Raw genomic sequence first — 19,296 nt, 5'->3', positions numbered from 1 at the left:
TCGCTATTTCAACTCCCCCTGTTTCCTTATTTTTTCTTTACTTCTCTCTTTATACATCTCTCTACCTAATTTCATTGTCATTATATCCGCCTGTCTCACCACTCTCTCAGCTCACAACTTTCTCTCTATCTCTGTATCACTCCACCCTTTTCTGCACCTCATCTGTCTCTTTTATCTATGCACCTCATCTTGCTTTTTAGCCTTCACCCCCTCTCTACCATTCTCTATACCTCTTCTCAGTTTTCCCCTCTTCCTCACTGCTGTCTCCACCTTTCTCCTCTATATTCCTTTCCCATTATCTCCTGTCTCAACGAGCGTACCTCTACCTCTCACCTCTTTTTAACCTCCCTCTCTACTTCCCCCTCAGCTCACCCAACCACTCTTTCCCTCTCTACCTTCTTCTTTTTTATCTCTCTCTATCTACCTTCCTCTCGCCACCTCTTTCTTCACTAACCTCTTCCTCTATATACCTCTCTGTATCTTTTTTTTTCTGGCTACCAAATAATTTTCTCTTCTCTCCCTATTTCACCTGTCTCTAAACCTCATCTAACATTCCTTTCTCAGCTCTCACTTTTCTGCTGTCTTTATCTCTCAGTCTTACTCCCATCTCACCCACTCTTCGATTTCTCTTACTTCACAGAGTCAGAGGTCAGTTTCAAGACAGAGAAGTGTACATATAGGAAGGGAGATGAGGGAACAAGTCAGAAAAGAGAATCATATCCGATTCAACCAGATGGACGGTGCAATTATGTTGGACCTCTTAAGTGTATTTGATTGTCCTTTTGGATAGGCTGTCTTCATTGCTAACTGCTCATGATGACACCTTAAAGTGGTGGCACTCCTTTCTAGAACATAGGTCTCAACAAGTGTTCCTGTGACAATACATCTGCAAAGAAATATCTGTCAAACATGAGGTACCTCCATGATCCCCTCTGTCACATATTTTGTTCAGCATTTACCTTGCTTCACTCTTTAATGTCTTTGCCAACCAACCCATCGTCATCCAATCCTGTGCCAAAAATTCTCAGGTTTACATCAGGTTCTCCAAGGATGAGCTCACCATTGATGCCCTTCACTTAGTTCTCTTTAGAACTGTGGGGAAGATGGCCAATAGCAACATCCGGTATAGTAGCCTTGAAGTTCAATTTATTGTCTTTGGCTGTTTCAAGATAGCTAAAGTAGCCACCAACTCTAACACTGATATCTTTGGTCATAACATTGTGATGTGCAAGAGAGGGGGACAACATCTGACTGAGACCTATTGCTGTAGTTTTCATTGTCAACATGGTTATACTATTGCACCTCAATGTATGAAGATCTGCCTGCATAGCAAATCTGTTGTCTGCACAGGGTGCACAATGCTGAAGTGCGACTTGTTAAGGGTCTCTCCATGTCTCCATTCCTCATCAGCTGAAAGGGCACTTCCCTGCTTCTCCAAGAAGCAAAGAATTGTATTTAAATTGGGCAGCATGGCTTATAGATTTTTAAAAAAAATTTTTTTTTTAAACCTTTATTGAGTTAATCAAAGTATGACAAGCGCAGGCCTACAACCACAGAGGCCGGCCGCAAACACAGGAATCAGATCAGGAGTCATGCACGTATATACGACCAAATAATATCGACAATACAGATACAGCATGTGATTGTATATACCTCAACGCAGAAGGATATCAAAGGTTTAATTTTAAAGTTATAAAGAAGCAGAAGTGGCTGTACTATCGGTGGCGTCACACCATAACATGAAGTTAAGAAGAGATGGGGGGGAGGTACCCCGCAGTGCAAACAAGTCCAGGTGATGAGCAATATGAACATTGGGCACACTATGCCCGCAGAGGCTGACGAGGAATAAAAGACAATGTAATAGCAAGCGATTAGCGAGCACACCCTCCCGAAAACCCACCCTCCGGAGACAGTAAGCTATAGGCAAGTATAGACGCCAAACAGAGAAAGAAAAAAGATAAGGAGAGACAGCCAACCCTACTGTAAGGGAGGAAAAACCCTACCCAAAGAAAGAGGAAAGAAAGAAAGGGGACCATAGAACAAAACAAACTAAAATAACAAACCCCCCCAACACCCGCCACCCTGCACCCCTGTAATGGCTACGGCCTACCCCACTAACAGCGTGCCTGTCGCCCCGGAACACCCCAAAGAAGGGAAATAAAGAAAGCGGAGGAGGAGAAGAACAAACATACTCCCGGCCACCTATACCCCCCGCCATTAGCGACCTCCCCAAAACATATTGTCCATTATTAAAAGCAAGTATTAAGCACCAATATGGGGAGGTCCTCAACCAAAACCACCCGACTCCCAGTGAGATACACAGTACAATCCCGGCATAGATCACAAAGCGTAGCTAACCCCAAAAGTCAAAGACAACCATGACAGTTCGGTTCTTCACGATAATCTACGTCGCCAAAGCCAGCAATCTCGCAGAAAGCGAAGCGTCCCAGATAGTACAAAGCAGTGGCATGGTATCTAGGGCAGGATACAAGATGAAGTCAGCCCTGACCAGTGCGATTCTTTATGAAAACCCATGCCACCCAAGCCACAGTATTCATGTGGTAATCGAGACGTCCATAGCAGTTCGATGCAGCTGAATCGGACCGGGGACAGGATACAAGATGGCGGCATCCACAGGACCAACGGGGAAAGATGAAGGAGATAAGCAGACCTCTCCGACGGTCACTAAAAAGCTGTTCTTGGCGATCAAAACCTTCGGCAACGATGTTTCGCCGAGCAGGAGCCATACCGGGAAAGCTAACTACGGTCTTAGGTGCAACATTCACGAGGCCAAAATCATCGACGTGAGCTGAGTCAGGCTGCCGTGCGGGAACCCCAGAACAGTAGGCCAAATCTTCCACTGGAACCACAGAATGCTGATCGTGTGTCGCAGCATCATCGTCCGGTCGCAAGCAGATATTTCCCAGCGTTTCTGACATTCGGTCATACGTGACTGTGAATTGGGAGTGGAGCGCCCCAATGGCGGCCATCACGGACCTCAACGATGGTGCGCCATCTGTCCTCTCCATCTCCCCCCCCCAAAGAGATGAAGCAGGACTCGAGCCCCAGATTCACTTCCGAGGCTCCAGGCACACACGAAGCCGATGGCAACAGCAGGCGCTCCCTCAGCTGGTGATCACGACACCTTCGCCGACCGCGGGGGCCCCCCCTTCAACACCGCCATCCCCAGCAGGGTCTCCGGGCGAGCGGCCCCCGACCGCGGCGCACGATGCACACCCTGTGTCACGAGACCGAGTCCTCAGTGCCAGCTGGTAACTGGATTGCAGATCGGAGATGCAGAAAAAGATCCGAGTACGGAAGACCGGACGAAACACTGGTTCCACAGCCGCTGTTGATCAATTCCAGCCCGGATGGGCTAGAAATCGAGGTCCCGGCTTCAGCCCTGGAGTAGGCCGAAAATGGAACACAACATAACTCCACCACCCAGTATGTTAGGGAGTCCGGGATTGCACCACCGGTATCAGGCGAGCTTCATACACACAGGAGTCCGGCGTAGGTAAAGGATAAATGACAGGATATGCGAGCTGCCGGCGGAGGTCGACGGAGCCGGGAGCTTAAGCAGCCATCTTAGATCGTAGCGTAGCTCCTCCCCCGGCTTATAGATTTCTGAACAACCTGGCCCCTAAGTATTTACAAAGTGAAATACATCATCATATCGCTGTTAGAAACTTTTCTCTTGACCCTTTGATGCACCATCTTTTTTTCCCCTCTGTAATTATTTTCCTATAGAACATGCTTCGTCCACTCCAAATTTTCCAAAAGACTATGAAGATATATTTGTTCTAAATGTAGCAGCTGATGTAAGCTGATCAGCGCCACGGGACTCTAGCCCAGAGGTAGTGTGGTCCTCTGAAGTTAGTTCTCTCCAGTTGTCAGCCTCCTCATTCCCCCAAGTGTACTTATTAATTCACTGTTTCCATTACCACATCATAAAAGTACGTTTTGTAATCTAACTTACCTCCTTTTGCAGGGCTATCCTGGAGCTGTAGGAGACAGAGGGAGAACAGGACACATGGGGGAGAAGGTACTGCCTCTGTATTATAAAGCTCTGTATGTCACTAATGTCACTTAGTGTCAGCCAGACAAACCAGTTGTGATTGTGTCTGTGGAGTGTGTATAATTGGCTTTGTGCATGCAAATATCTATCAATAACTTGTCCGTGCTTGTGAATTCAGTGATAGTGGGTGCGAGTGCTTGTTAATAAGCGTGTCTCTGTAGCTTAGGATCTTCATTGGTAGTTTAAACATCCTTCAATATGGTCTTCGGCCTGGTGGCCAGACTAATTCTAGGCCCAACACCGACTCCCAAAACAAAAGTTTCAAATCTATGTATTGTATTTGCCTGTACCTTGTCCTTTGATAGACAGATCTCTACCTTGGTCCTAACCTGCCTTGGCACTCTAAAAATGCTTAGAAAGGCACTGCGTTTCTTACCTGAGTCAGTAAAAAAGACAGTTGTCCAATCTCGCTTGGTGTCCAAATTTGACTATTGCAATGTGCTATATCTTGAGGTTTCCCAGGGTAGACTGAAAATGCTTCAATAAGTTCCCCTATCCATGATGCTTTGGACTGGCAGTTGCCTTACAGCGTCCTTTTTTCCCAGCTTGTGTGATGGAGTCCTGGATGACGTTGTTTTTTTTTACACTTTTTGTGAGAGAAATGTCCCTCTGAATTTCACTTTTTCAGCTTTTACTCAATACTTTTTGCATCTGGAAAGTAAACAAACCCTTTCCACCATTTTCTGCACGTTTCTTCCTGCCTGAATGCATTTCCATTTGTTTAGTACTCTTTTTGTGGGAGGAAGAAATATGCTTCAGACAAGTTTGTGTATTACCACACAAAGGCTAGAGTAGCAGGGGCAGAGTATGTGACCGTATGACTGGTATACTCAAATACCTCCATTTGTCACATATTAGCAGTCTGTCCATCTGTTTCTAGCCTTAGTCAAAAACCTGATGCCTGCTTTGACCAAGAAATTTAGTTGGATAGTCACAATGCTCCCTGACTTTCAAGAGCTCTGTTGAGAGACATCAGTCACGTATCTAAGGGTAGAAAGACCTTCATGACCCTGCTTCTTTAGGGACCCAGCCAAAGTCCATATCTATGTGTTCCCTCTTTGTTAGGACCAAATGCAAGAGTAGCCTATGTGGGTTTTACTTGTCCATCTTTAAAGATGCCCTCTTTATATCTTTTTTTTTTTATTTTTTTTATTGGGAATTAAAGTGCATCACAGAAATAACCACAAAACATTAATAAATAGTCCGGACATACATACATAGAATTGTCAACAAGCTTGATGTAAAAAAGAAAACAGACAATATATATATATATTAACTACAGATGTTACAAAAGGTTCAATGCATAAAAACCTCCAACGGTGAATTGTACAAGACCTGAATCAACTGGTTCAAAATTCATGGAACAAGCCTTAAATAAAACCTGATGATAAAACCAGTGGAGTGCGAAAGATGTGGCTCAGGCTATTAAATTGGTCTGCCTCCAATTTGTAACCGGGGCCCAAAACCTTCTTCCAAAGTCCCGAATTTTCCGCCCCTTTCGCTCATACAGACATGCTTCAATGTTGTGTATTCCAAGAAGCCTGGAGAGCCACATTTGAAAGGTGGGTGCTACAACATCCTTCCAACCTGCTGAAATCAAGATCCTGAGCACAGCCACGGATATGAACACCAAAGCTGCTTCATCTTTCCCCAGATTTAAATTAGAGTCTGTTCCCAAGATCATCAGGGTAGGGGATAGATCGATCTTATGACCTAGCAGCCCCTCCCAAAATGTTTCAATCTCATTCTTTACTGGGGTCAAAAGTCTGCAATTAAAAACATATGCAATAGGTCAGCTTGTCCCTCCCCACATCTTGGGCACGTATCATCTGCCCTAACCCCCCATGCGAATAATTTCGCTGGTGTATAATACAGGTTAAACACAGTTTTATAATGCTGGGCTCTTAAATTTGTGGCTCTAAAAACCTTTTTATTTAATAGAAGGGCCAAGTCGACATCTATATCTGAGTTTCCCAATTTTCTAGACCACGCTACCTCAGTCTTGTCAACATCGTCTTGTATCTCTTGGATAAGAATATTATAAAGGGTCCTGATTTTTTTACAACCACTCGACAAAGCATCTAAAAGGGGGCTATTATTGGGAGGAGGAGGTCTTGGTTTTATAGCCCTCAAGGAGCGAGCCAGTTGGACATAGACAAACCAATGATTGCTTGGGACACCGAAGCCGTTTTGTAGAGCCTCGAAGCTTACAATCCCTTCTCCGTCCAATAATTCCCACAGAGTCTTAATGCCCAGCCCACTCCAAACTTTTACGATCCTTTCTACACCTAACCCTGAGAAAAGACTAGCATTATATATATGAATATATGGATTAATTTTGGAGATGTGACAAAAATTCTTGCAAGCCTTCCAAACCCTCCAAACTCCATCAATAATCTTAAATCTTGCTTTTTTATAGAATCTTCGATCCACCTCACAGAGCAATAAACCCATTGCCTTTCTACCTAGCAATAACTCAAAAATAGAAGGGGGCTGCTGTACTTCGGGGCTTAAGTCACTGTGGGAAGCCACTGGCTGGAAAAGCATGGTCATTCGGGTCAAGAGGCATGTCCAAATGCCCTCTTTATATCTATGGGGCTGCATGAGGCCAGATAATCTGGCACCTATGAAGCACTTCCCTTCCAGTTCATGTGTACAGGAGTGAAGCAGACCAGGCCTGTCTTTTACCCTAGTCAGATAGGTCTATAGGCAGGTAGGATAAATGTGAGGACATAGGGTGTATTATATAGTGTTCTTGTGCAACCTCACCATTTAATGCACTTGCCAACCCCCTTTAGGAGCCTTGGGCTTCGTTTGTCAAACTTTCAGTTCAACCCTGGGTAGCTGTGGCTCTGAGCAGCAAGGCTTTCACAAAGGACAACGTGTAAAGCATTTAAACAGCTCCAAAACAATTGAAGAAGAAATCAATCAGACACTAATTTATTAAAATAGAGTGTATCTTTATGCGTTTTTGGAAACCACAACGAAAAAGTTCCACTGGAGGTTTCAGAGATATAGAATTTACAAGGTAAAGTAAATCTGATTATTTCACTCAACCACCAACAAGGTTTGGTAAATTCAACCCATTTGACACCAAGAAACGTTTTCACCAAAACGTTTGGCTAGTTGGAATGTGGCCATTAAGTCACTTGGGTTTGGCTGAGCTCTGGAGACAGCTTCTTTTCTAGAAGGACACAGCAGGCACAGCCCCTCTCCTTTTGTTGCCACCAGGTTCAGCTGGTGCAGTCTTTGCCAGTGCAGCCTCTCTTTCCTGGTTTCACGGTGCAGGAGGGCAGTCCTTCTTCCAGTCCATTAGAGATCTGAGTTTGGGATGCCAGGGGTGCCCAACTTATTCTAAGAAAATGTCCTCAGGGCAGGATGTGGTTGGTAGGCAATATGCTACCAAGTTCTCTCCCACCTGATGACTGCTTTCTGTGAAGCGTGGCTTATTGGGACCCATAGGATGCATCATTCTGCCCACTCCCAAAATGGCAGGACCCCTCTCCAGAGTGTGGAGCTCCCTCGCCGAACCCAGAGGTGAGGCTTCCAAGGGGGCTACACACCCCTTGGAAAACCAGTTCGGCAACTGGTTTCCCCTCTCGTGTCCTAAGTGCCAGCCTGTCTGCTTAAACAGTGGAGCCGCCCCTCTCCCGAGTATTACCCATTTGCCCTCCAAAGGCAGCTTCTCCTTTAAAGCTTACCTTTTGGGTCAACACCCCTGTGACTTCCTGCAGGATTGAGGTGATACCTCCTTCCAGAGCAGTCCCCTATTTTACCCTTTCCTGGGAGTTATTAACATGTCTCCACAGGAGGACAGAAAGCTGTCTTGGCTACTGCACCTCGTGGGCAAGCGGTATGGGTACAGGGGACTGAAGGCACCAATTTATTTATTTATTTATGCGTTTTTATATAGCGCAGACTTTACCCGAAGGTGTCAGAGCGCTTCACAGTAGGTACATAACTGATACATGAGAACATTACAAGTAAGCAAAATACAAAAGCAAAGGTTACATTAAATGAAGCAAAAATGACAATCGTGTGCCAACAAAATACAAGAGGTAGCAAACGGTGCATTACAAAAGTGACAATCGTGAGCCAACAAAATACAAGAGGTAGAAAACGGTGCATTACAGGAGACAAAGTGGCAACATTGCTAAAGTTGCACCCTGCAACTTGCTACATTAATTTCTACCTGAGAGTCAGGTTGGACTTAATGTAACGAGTTGTTTGATACCTTGGATGATTCACTTTGGTTGCACCGTTCCAGAGTTAGCACAGCTACGGGGGTCAGACTCTGCACTCGCCAATTGGGCTACCAAACTGTTCCATAGTAAAAATGACAGTTTACCGATTTTACTCCCAGAACATTAAAAATACATTGTCTGCCTATGAGATATGCTGTACTCTGCCTTAGGACTCTCTAGGCCTGGCGTAACGATGACTTATTCATACACCAGGGGGATGTCTGGCTTTGACATTGCTTTTACTAGATAAGTTGTCCCCGCCGCTCAAACGTCTCTTCCATCCTGCAAATCGTGGGCTGGGAGTCTCGTTTTACTCGTGCCCCACCCAGCGTGGCCCAACCAGTGCTGCAATCCTTGGAGGACCCTCTAGCTTACATGCCCAGGGTACCCGGAGTACCATTTACTAGGGACTTACAGGTAAGATAGCTCAGCCAATTTGTTAGAAGCCAATTCAACATACCCATTTGAGTAATGGCATAGGGCCTGCAGTCTGGTTAGCAAGGCTCAGTGCACTCTTAGAATAAAAAGCAGCATCATTGCAAAAACTCAGGGGTGACCATAAAAAGAGGCATTTCCTTACAATAATAATCAATGTCTAATTTTGACAAGACCATTTGTGCTCTATTTCAAGGGAATGGGAGACACAATAAATAGTGGTAGTCCGCAGTGGTGAGTGAACAGATTTTAGCCTCATAACAGCCATTGCTCCCCCCGATTCTTTCAGCTGTTCTCCCAACCTATGGTATAATCCCAAGAAAAATCATTCCAGGTTTTTTAGAAGCTCTGTTTGTTCAGTCAGTGGGTGGATCTATTAAATTGTGTACCTCTCTCAGCATCCCAGTTGTAAACCTACCATAACAGGTTCTGTAGATCAACTTCAAAGGCAAGACCATACTCTTACTCTACATACACTACAAACATGGAATCTTCTAAAGTATCTGTCTTTGCCAGTTAATGCCCAATACTCTTCCCTTTCCTTCACATTCTTTAGATAAACCTCCATCTCCCTACTAGTAATACTCCAAAAGCAAGCAAGCAACCCTCAGAAACCCTTTGTTCTTGTTTTTCCTGTGGGCCCAAACTAAGGTATTTTACACGAATCTAATGTCAACTCTAGAAGGTGGTGGGGGGGGGGGGGCGGTTAAGAATGACTAGTCACTGAATGTAAGGAATCCTGGCAGAACCAGTTCCAAGTATTGCCAGAATCAAAGCACAGATGTATATTTTTCTATAAAACATCTTTCTGGCAAATACACCAAAACTCCACATTCACACTGCATTACATATTTTATAAATATTAGACATGTCACTGTGACTGCATGGCAATTTCACATTTGCCATGGCACCATTTTATTGATAATACTCCAAGGCAACATGGCCGTCAATGCCCCACGTATGGGTCACTTAGCTTGGGTACAAACTTAGGCTTTTCAACATATCAAAGACAGATAACTTTGACATTCAGGGTTGCTCTCGTAGTACCAAAACCATGCTGTTAAAATCACTTGTGCATGGTGACATCTGACCTACCTCTTTGCCCCTAGTGCACTTTCCATGCAAGATTATAGTGGCCTCAATTAAAGAGTCTGCTATGCCAATCCGAATTAATGAAATGTTTAGCAGTTTCCGTGTGTCCAAATTCAAGAATACCAGGAAATCCAGTAAAAAAAGGGCAAGACATTTATTTTTCCTAAAGTCATTTATTTTCATGTGGTGTCCACTAAAATTGTATGCTGTTTTATCTTTAATTTTGAGCATGAGAGAATGTTCTTTTGTATTTTATGGCCAATGCAAATATTGCTGGATGGGGTCTATTTGTATGGGTTGGTCTGTTGATGGCTGTATCTCTTCTGGTCAGTTGTCTAGGAATAAATGTGTCTTTCATTTGGATTCAAAACAATTATTGTCTCTCTTATAGGAATGTGTTAGTCTGTTGAAGGGTTTTCACTCATGGGTATGGACATGCTTGTTATGAGGGAATATTATTTTTCTGTGAGTGGTTTATGAACTCCTTCAAGGTAGTGCAGATTATGCACATATAATTGATGAAGGTGTGCAGGAAGACCATATATTGTTCCTAAGGATTGTGGATTGGGGATGTATGATATATTTGGCATTGCGTTTTGAGTCTAATTGTTTTCTGTGCCACTGCTAGCCGCGGTCTCTGCTGGTAACTGCGGTGGGACTGTATTGGGGGGGGCGGGGGGGGCATTTCATTTCAAGGGACGATGCAGAGGGGAAATGAATTATTTATTTAATTTTCCTTCTGCATCAAATAAAATAAAAGTATACCATGCCCAATATACAAATAGTGCATACTTACTCTAAATTCATTGAATGGAGACTGAACCTATTGGTCCAAAATGATGAAATGCCATAGAGAGTGTGATAACAACCAGGTAAAATGTGACCTCCCAATGATGTAGGGGTTTACACGTTCTTGGAAAGTTGTGAGACATCTTTATCAGATACACACAGCACCTGCACTACATCCTACCACTTTCCTATTGCCTGTGACTGTTGCTCATTCATAACCCTGAAAGCCACGAGGGAATGAGAGGCCAAGGTAATTTTGGAAAGGGCATGCAAGCAGACTCCAAAGTGGCCCATCTTCCTTCCTTCAAGTAAGGCTCCTGATGAGAAGCAATCTGAGGCAATATGCTATGGTGGGACTGATCCTGCAGAGTTGGTGACCCATGCACCTCTGATATCACTTACTCCCGTCCTCTACTGGCTCGTGTCTTGTTGCCACTTCTAAGTCAGTTCTTGCCTACTTAGGTGACGACCCATATGACTTCGTCTTCTACAGCAACATCATAGATGCTTCCCTGTGGGCTGATTTAAGTACTGCTTCCATTTTTGAAGTTGGCACATATTATCTGAGTAGTAAAAGAAAAGGTTTGTGTCTATTTTAATAACTCTTGTCACATCCTCTCTCAAGGTCCAGACTTTTGTCCAGATGGACAAACCTCTTTGCATCAGATCCTGATGCCTTCGCCCTGCTTATTAAGGGTTGTGGGCTGCCTTAGCAAGATGATTTGGAGGCTGACAACCTCCTTGGTGCATGGATGCATGTCTTTACTGTGAGGCGGCATTGTCATGTCTCCATAGGGGAGTTGTCCTTATCCCTTCAGTCCTCCTTTTCAGGAAGTATGTTTATTTACCTTTGTCATATGAATAGAAGTGAAAGAGCTTGAATTACCCTCCTAACTGGGAACACAAAGACATCTTCAAGCCAGACAAGCTAGTATTTTACAACTGATCTATTTTTTGCTCAAGGATCATGTTTGTTTTACATATGGTTCAGTCTATCACTCTCCCAGCCTTCTTTCCACCTCAGCTTCCATGAGTGAAGAGGAGACATTGCATAGACTAGAACCTAGGCATGAAATATAACATCAATCGTACAAGCCAGTCAGCTTTTTGGGGGATTTCCTGGAACCAAGAAGGGAACGTTGCACACCAAACGTGCAATTTCACACTGGGTCACATTGTATATAAAGACCTGTTACTCCTTGTCCAAGAAGATACTCTCGTTGGCATTTGCGCACACTCCACGAGGCTGTGGCAGCTTCTACTGCTCTCACCATAGGCGTTCTTTTGGATGATATTTACCAGATGGCCACTTGATCTTCATTGCACACTCTTGCAAAACAATACTGTACCAAACGCTCAGGCATGCAGTGTTTGATACACATCACTGTAGTTTTGCATGCATGACATCCTTAGTTAATCGTCACTACACATACTGGGCTTGTAGGGTGTATTGCTTTGGGATTCTTTCATCAGGTGAAGAGTCATCAGGAAGAAGTATCCATCAGAAGATTGTTACATCCTGTGGTAACACTATTTGTGGTAGATACTACATTCTCCCCAACATTCTTCACCATCCTTTCTCCTCCCCTGATGATCTTGTGCCATTAATAATAAGATTCCAAGTTATGCAAATGTGCTTCTGTTTTTGCTTTTTCTGTCATAAAAGCTCTCTTGGTTTTCCTCTGCATGCTTCAATTAGATGTGGCAATATACGAGGAAATAATGACAGTATGATGGTCAGCGCCATACAGAGAGAGAGCAGAGCGAGATGTTGTCACACTCAGGCAATGGAGCTGCAGTTGGAGTTGCTGCACGCCACCTGGCGTTGCTGCAACACTATTTCTGGGCAACGTTTTTCTGGATCCAGTCTGGTGCCTACAGAATACTGATAAGGTGATGCATCTGCTGGAAGGTGTAGTATCCACCAGAAATATTGTTACCAAAGGAGAGTAGCTTTTGCGTATTGACCTGTGGACTGCACTCTTGGTGCAGCCGGTATATTTGAATAAATGTAACTTTGCCTCTCAATTTTTACCCTTACATATTTTGCAACTGAACTAAGCAGTGACTTTGGGTGTGTTTGAAAAGAACATATGGCGGGACACTTAGCACCATAGGAATTGTTGCACTGGAGCTAGTTAAAGTTATTATAGCATCATCGGACAATAGGTTATGTGAGTGTTCTGACTTAAGGTTAGTCAATGTTTTGTTTCCTCTTAATGGATAGAGCCTTATTTAGATTTTGGCAGATGTCATGCTTTGTTAAAATATGATGGATATCCCGTCCACTGTATTACAAATACAGTAGGTTAAATGTGTTTGTGATACACAAACCAGCCACCCCCTCACGCTCACACAGACCAAACACCACCCACATAACATGCCACACTCTCATCCATGTTCCCAACACCCTCTCACTCACCAGACATGCCACAGAGATATAGGACGTACTGCACAACCATGCTCCGGATCTGCTCTTCCTCATGGAAACATGGTTTACCCCAACCTCTGCACTGGACATCGCTACAGCCATCCCAGCTGGCTAGAAGATCACCAGACAAGACCATCAGCACAAGCCCTGAGGTGGAGTTGACATCCTACTCAAAGACACCATCAACTGCACAATCTACACAGACACCCACAGCAGCTGCAAGATATGCATCACAACCAACTTCTCCCTAGGCGGAACCTTCGTATCCAGACCATCAAGACCCCACAACAATTTCGCAAGTGACATCGCAGAATTCTTTGTGCCTCTCATGATCACCACCAGCATCTTCATCCTCCTCGGAGAGTTCAGCTTTCACCTACAAACTGCACCTAACCAAACTCTATGGCCCTTCTAGAAAACCTTGGAAACCTCGGCCTCACACAGCACATTACCATACTCACCCACACCACCCGACACCTATTGGACTCAATTTCCTCCTCAATCAGCAATATCACAATCATCCATCCAGCAATTATGACCTAGACAGACCATGCCCTTGTCAGTTTCATCATACCCATCCTGCACCACCACAGACCTACCACCACCGGAACTGGCCGCTACTGCTAGATAAACATCACGGAAGCAGAGTGGGCTTCCGGCCTGTCTGTTAAGCTGGCTGAGCACCCCAGCAACTGCCCAAAAGCCATCTAGGACCTCAACAGCTATATCACTGCATGCACCAACACCCTGGTGTCTCTCCAGCACCACCCAATGGTAAGAGGTTAACTACAGGCAAATTGATACACAGAGAATCTCAGGCTGATGAAATGCCAGCGGAAGCAACTGGAGTGCACATGGAGAAGTTGAGACACCATATATACAAACCTCTTGAAATCAGCCTTAAGACGCTACCACCAGCAGATATGGAGTCCCAAGTTCACAGCTCTTGCAGATTGCACACAGACGCCAGCACTAACAAAAGCAATGAAATCTTCATCATTATCAAATATTTATAACAATAAAATGCTAGGTAGTAATAGTTTGTTATCACACCGTGTGTACACATACAAATTTACTGTGGTTAAAGTAATTTCAACGAGAATCCCAAATATTTTGGTGGAGCAATAATGGTTTAGAATACCTTACTACCAAAGGTGGATTAGCACACCAGAAAGCGATCCAGTATGTTCGAATCAACTAATTCAACAAACCAAAGCACTCAAAGTGGTATTAACCGAATTAATACAATGCCCAAACAGTAAGGACTTGTATTAAAGAGCACAGTTATTTCTTTAACTTTTTGTATTGCAGAGCGTAGACAGTTTAATAATCTTCAGATACAGATGATTCACAAATTAATATTCTTCAAGGATGAATAGCCAACACGTATTTCGTAACTATGCGACTTTTTCAAGGCTGTGAAATGTTAACAAATAAAAAACATGTAATATACTGTCCCTCTTGGTGGACAAAAAGGAATAGAAAACAGGCCGATCACAAACTAGCACTTATTACTAGACATATAGCTCAAAGTCAGGATCTGTATAAAATTTGGAATAAGCATTGTCACCTTCTCACTGTAGATCAGGCACTGTCTAAGTCCATTACGTGTAAACCCAGAATCACGTACAGTAGGGGCACCACTTTGAGGATCATTTTGTGTCCCAGCTACAGTCTACCCAAGTCATAACATCAAGAGAATTAAATGAAATAATGAAATGATTACGCACTTGTATAGCGCACGACTACCTGTAAGCATCCCGGCGCTTGTACGAATACCGCCGAGGAACCCTTCCTGGCCTTTCCCTGTGAGGAGCCCACTCCTGGGCACCCCCAAGGTGAAGTCAGGCATCCTCAGCGTTGTTGGGGCCGTTGTAGAGATTAAGCAAGTGTGGAGTTGTGGGCTGGGCGGACCGGAATAACAGGCTGGGAGGCCGAATGTAGTGAGCTATTGTTAAGGATTTATTCGTAGGTATTGCACACAAAGTATTTTTCAACAGAGGTACGGGAACGAGTTCCGGAGGGAGGCGCCAAGACGGGTGTGTTCTGAGGCAGGATAGACGCCGCGGTTGTAGTCCTCTGCTGGGCTGTTGTCGTCAGGGTAACGCCGGGGAATGGTGCTCCTCGGAGATATACAGGGGAGAGAGAATATAGGGGTTAGTCCAGTCCAGCAAGGACTACCGAGTACTTCCACCTTCACCGGGGAGTGAATGGGCCAGAAAACGAACGTGAGGGAGGGCGGTAGGGTAGGAGGGGATCAGACCATTTAGGTAGCGAGGAGGGGTATAGAGTGCTTGAAGGTGTCGGGGATAAGTGCAGGGGAGTATACACAGTGCCCGTGATACTGTACTTAATTCTAAGGCTGGTGCAAGGTGCTCGTGAGGGTCTATAGACAATATTTACAGGTATTTACACTAATTACACTAGGGTACACGGAGAAAGGATAGAGGGTACTCACGTGCCCCGCCGCAACTCTCATCCGAGTTGCGGCCGCTCTACAGCCACCTCCGGAGGTCGCCACCAGTCCTCCGACCACAGGTCCTCTTCCTCGTTCTCCTCTCCGCTTTCCGTCTTCTCTCCCATCTCCTCCTTCTTTCCGCTCTCCGTCGGGGGTTCCACGCCGTTCGCTGTCTCCTGCCACGAGTCTGCTGGGCTGAACGATGCTCCGTCTGTCCCCACGGCTTTTCTATGTTCCCGGCGGACTGTAGTGGACGTGCTTCCGGTTCCGGCAGGGTTGGTTTCCGGGTCATCCACGGGGGTTTCACTTCCGGTATCCTGATTGTCCGTTTCCGGGTCTTCGTTGGTTGGTGGATCCTGTGGGCGAAGAGAGAGAGAGTGGAAGTCCGATGGCCAAGGGACGCTGTACGTCCCGTTGTGGGGGTAAGGGACCCCTGGCTAGACCGCCATTCCGACGAGGTAGGGACGTCTGTTTTTCCACATCCCCTTTCCCTAGCTGTCTTATTAGTAGGGCTGGAAGGAGATGGATAACGTGAGAGGTAATCAGCATTGCCCTGGTCTAGTCCCTTTCGGTGTAGTGTTCTGAAACGGAAGGGCTGTAGAGCAAGAAACCACCTCAGAACCCGGTCGTTGTGGCCCCGGTTGCGGGCCATCCACTCGAGTGGGGCGTGGTCTGTATACAAGAGGAACTCACGGCCCTCTAAATAATACCGGAGACTATCCACAGCCCATTTAACCGCTAGAGCCTCTTTCTCTACGACCGCGTAGTTTTGCTCACGGGGGAAGAGTTTCCGGCTGAGATATAGAATCGGTTTCTCGACCCCTTTTGCGTCTTTCTGTGACAGAACTGCCCCCAAACCCTGATCGGAAGCGTCTGTCTGCAGGATGAATGGTTGTGAGTAGTCAGGACTGATTAACACGGGTTCTGACAGCAGGGACTGCTTGAGTAGGTCGAAGGCTTGCAGCAGTTGGGGAGTGGGTTGCTGTAACTTCTCTTCGGTTCTGGAGGTTTTTCTCAATAGGTCGGTCAGGGGAGCTGCAATCTGGGAAAAGTTGGGTATAAATCTTCTGTAATACCCCAGCAACCCGAGAAAAGCACGAAGTTCTCTTTTGGTGTGAGGGAAGGGTATGGAGTGAATGGCCTGGATCTTATTGTCTTGGGGACGAATGACCCCTTCCCCCAACAGATAACCCAGATATTTCACACTTTGGGCCGCCAAGGTGGTCTTGGCGGGGTTGATGGTAAAGCCGTGATTACCAAGGGAGTGTACTACTGTTTGCAAATGGTGTAGGTGTTGTTCCCAGCTGTCACTATAAATGACTATGTCGTCTAAGTACGCCCCGGCATAGCTGGCATGGGGTCGTAAGACCAGGTTCATAGCCCTCTGGAAAGTTGCCGGGGCTCCATGAAGCCCGAAGGGCATCACCCTGAACTGGAACAAACCCTCAGGGGTTGAAAACGCCGTTTTCGGCTTATCTTCGGGTTTTAAGGGGATCTGCCAGTACCCCTTGCATAAGTCCAGGGTACTGATATATTTGGCTTTGCCTATACGCTCCACCATCTCGTCTACTCGAGGTAGGGGATAGGAATCAAAGGCAGAGATCTTGTTCACCTCCCTGAAATCGATGCAGAAGCGCGTAGAACCATCTGGTTTGGGTACTAAAACGATAGGGGAATTCCAACTGCTGTTGGACGGTTCAATTATGCCCATTTTCAACATCTGGGTCGTCTCCTCTTTTTTTGACAGCTCTTCGTGCTTCCGGGATACGGTAGGGTCTTTGGCGCACTGTTTTCCCTGTTTCTGTGTGGATTGCGTGCTCCACGATGGTGGAGTGCCCGGGTAGGGAAGAAAACACTGCTGAACAGAGGATAAGACCCGTCTGAGGTCTTGTTTATTTCTTTCAGGGAGGTCTGGGTCCATACACCCTTCAAATGGAAGGGAGGGAGTGCTCGTCAGGACAGGGAGGGGCCCCTCCCATTTCTTTAACAAGGTTACATGGTAGATCTGGGTGACCCCTCGGGTGGCATCCATCTCGAGTTCGTAGGTGACGGGAGTCACCTGTCTTAGGATCGGGAACGGGCCCTTCCACTGACCCAATAGTTTATGGTCGGACGAGGGTAGAAGTAACAAAACCAGGTCTCCCAATTTGAAGGAACGGGCCTTGGTTCCCTTGTTATACTGTTGTTTCTGGGTGACCTGAGCGGCTACCATGTTCTGTCTCACTATCTCTCTGATTTGTGTTAAGTGGGTTCGGAGATTGTCAACATACTCAGGGAGGGGACGAGTACGATCTGGCTCAGCTTCCCATGCCTCGCGAGCCATGTCTAACAGGGTCCTGGGGGCTCGTCCATATAACAATTCATATGGTGAGTACCCAGTGCTACTTTGCACTTTGCAACGGATGGCGAAGAGGGCAAGGGGAAGCATCTCCTCCCACCTTTTGCTCTCAAGGCCCAGGAGCTTCTTGAGGGTGGTCTTTAATGTGGCATTATAACGTTCCACCAACCCGTCTGTCTGGGGGTGGTACGCCGACGTTCTTATTTGTTTAATTCCCAGATGGGCGCATACTTGACGCATGAGGGAGGACACAAAAGGTGTACCTTGATCTGTTAAGATCTCCCGAGGGAACCCTACTCTACTGAAGATGGAGATGAGGGCCTTGGCGATGTTTTGGGTAGTGGGATGTTTCAAAGGGACGGCTTCCGGGAACCGGGTCGCATAATCCACCAACACCAGAGCGTACCTACAACCCGTCCTAGAGGGAAGCAGAGGTCCTATCAGGTCCATACCCACCCGGGAGAAAGGCACATCTATAAGAGGAAGGGGCTGGAGAGGAACCCGGGGTGGACGATACCGGCTGTGTCTCTGGCAGACCGGACACTCCCTGCAGTATTGTTTTATCTGGCCGTGTACGCCCGGCCAATAGAATTTTTCAAGGATTGTTTGCCCCGTTTTTTCATTGCTGAAATGCCCTCCCAACAAGTGACTGTGAGCCAGATATAGGACTTTGTCCCGAAACAATCCTGGGATGACTAACTGAGAGGGGAGTTGTGGTCCCCCTTTTCTGTAGAGGAGTCCGTTCTTCCGAAAGAAGTAAGGACCTACTTGCAATGGGTCCTCATTGTCCAGGGCACGATTCCAGGCTTCCTGCAAAACGGGATCCTCTTGCTGGGTAGCTCGGAATTCCCGGTCTGTTTCCCATGGGTGAACATCGATCTGAGCAGGGTATGCACCGGTAAAGATCCTTTTCTCTCTTTTGTTTTGCTTCTTGGTCTTCCCCGGTTTGGATGGAGAGTCCGCGGAAGGAGACCCCTGGGGAAACGGGGCCTCCGCCCACCATTTCTTTAGAGAGTCTGTAGTGTCTTGCAGGAGATGTGGAAGACCACTATAATCGCTGCCTAAAATTGCTTGTTCAGGGAGATTAGGAACCAAACCGACAGTTAGCATACTTCCCTCATCTGAGTGTTGTTGTACCCGCACTCGGGCTGTCGGGTAACTCCGGGTGTCGCCGTGGACACATTTGATAGCGACCGTTCCAGTAATTGGCCCGACAGGATGGGGTAGTTCCTGGGGTCGTAGGACGCTATGTCTACACCCTGTGTCTGCTAAAGCCATCAGGCGGTGTCCATCTATCCTCACTGGACAGCGGAAAGGCGGAGGGGTTACGTCATTGGTGAGACAGACAAAATTCCGTGCCATTCCTATGTCCATGGGCTCCTCCTTTTGAGGACACACACAAGCAATGTGTCCAAACCCTCCGCAGTGATA

At 46.1% G+C, this 19,296-nt stretch overlaps 1 protein-coding gene across 1 annotated transcript in view; it reads left to right on the top strand.

Annotated features, from left to right (window-relative positions):
• The window catches only part of LOC144752426 (uncharacterized), a 1,170,660-nt gene that overhangs the window by 737,599 nt on the left and 413,765 nt on the right, over positions 1–19,296 (top strand). The window contains exon 34 of the mRNA XM_078640356.1: positions 3,992–4,045. Coding sequence (XP_078496482.1) covers positions 3,992–4,045 — 54 coding nt within the window. The remainder of the gene's footprint in view (positions 1–3,991; positions 4,046–19,296) is intronic.

Source organism: Lissotriton helveticus, chromosome 5_1 (assembly GCF_964261635.1).
Source record: "Lissotriton helveticus chromosome 5_1, aLisHel1.1, whole genome shotgun sequence".
Classification (NCBI taxonomy): Eukaryota; Metazoa; Chordata; class Amphibia; order Caudata; family Salamandridae; genus Lissotriton; species Lissotriton helveticus.
The sequence above is the reverse complement of the archived record's forward strand: the minus strand, read 5'-3'. Positions and strand labels throughout refer to the sequence as shown.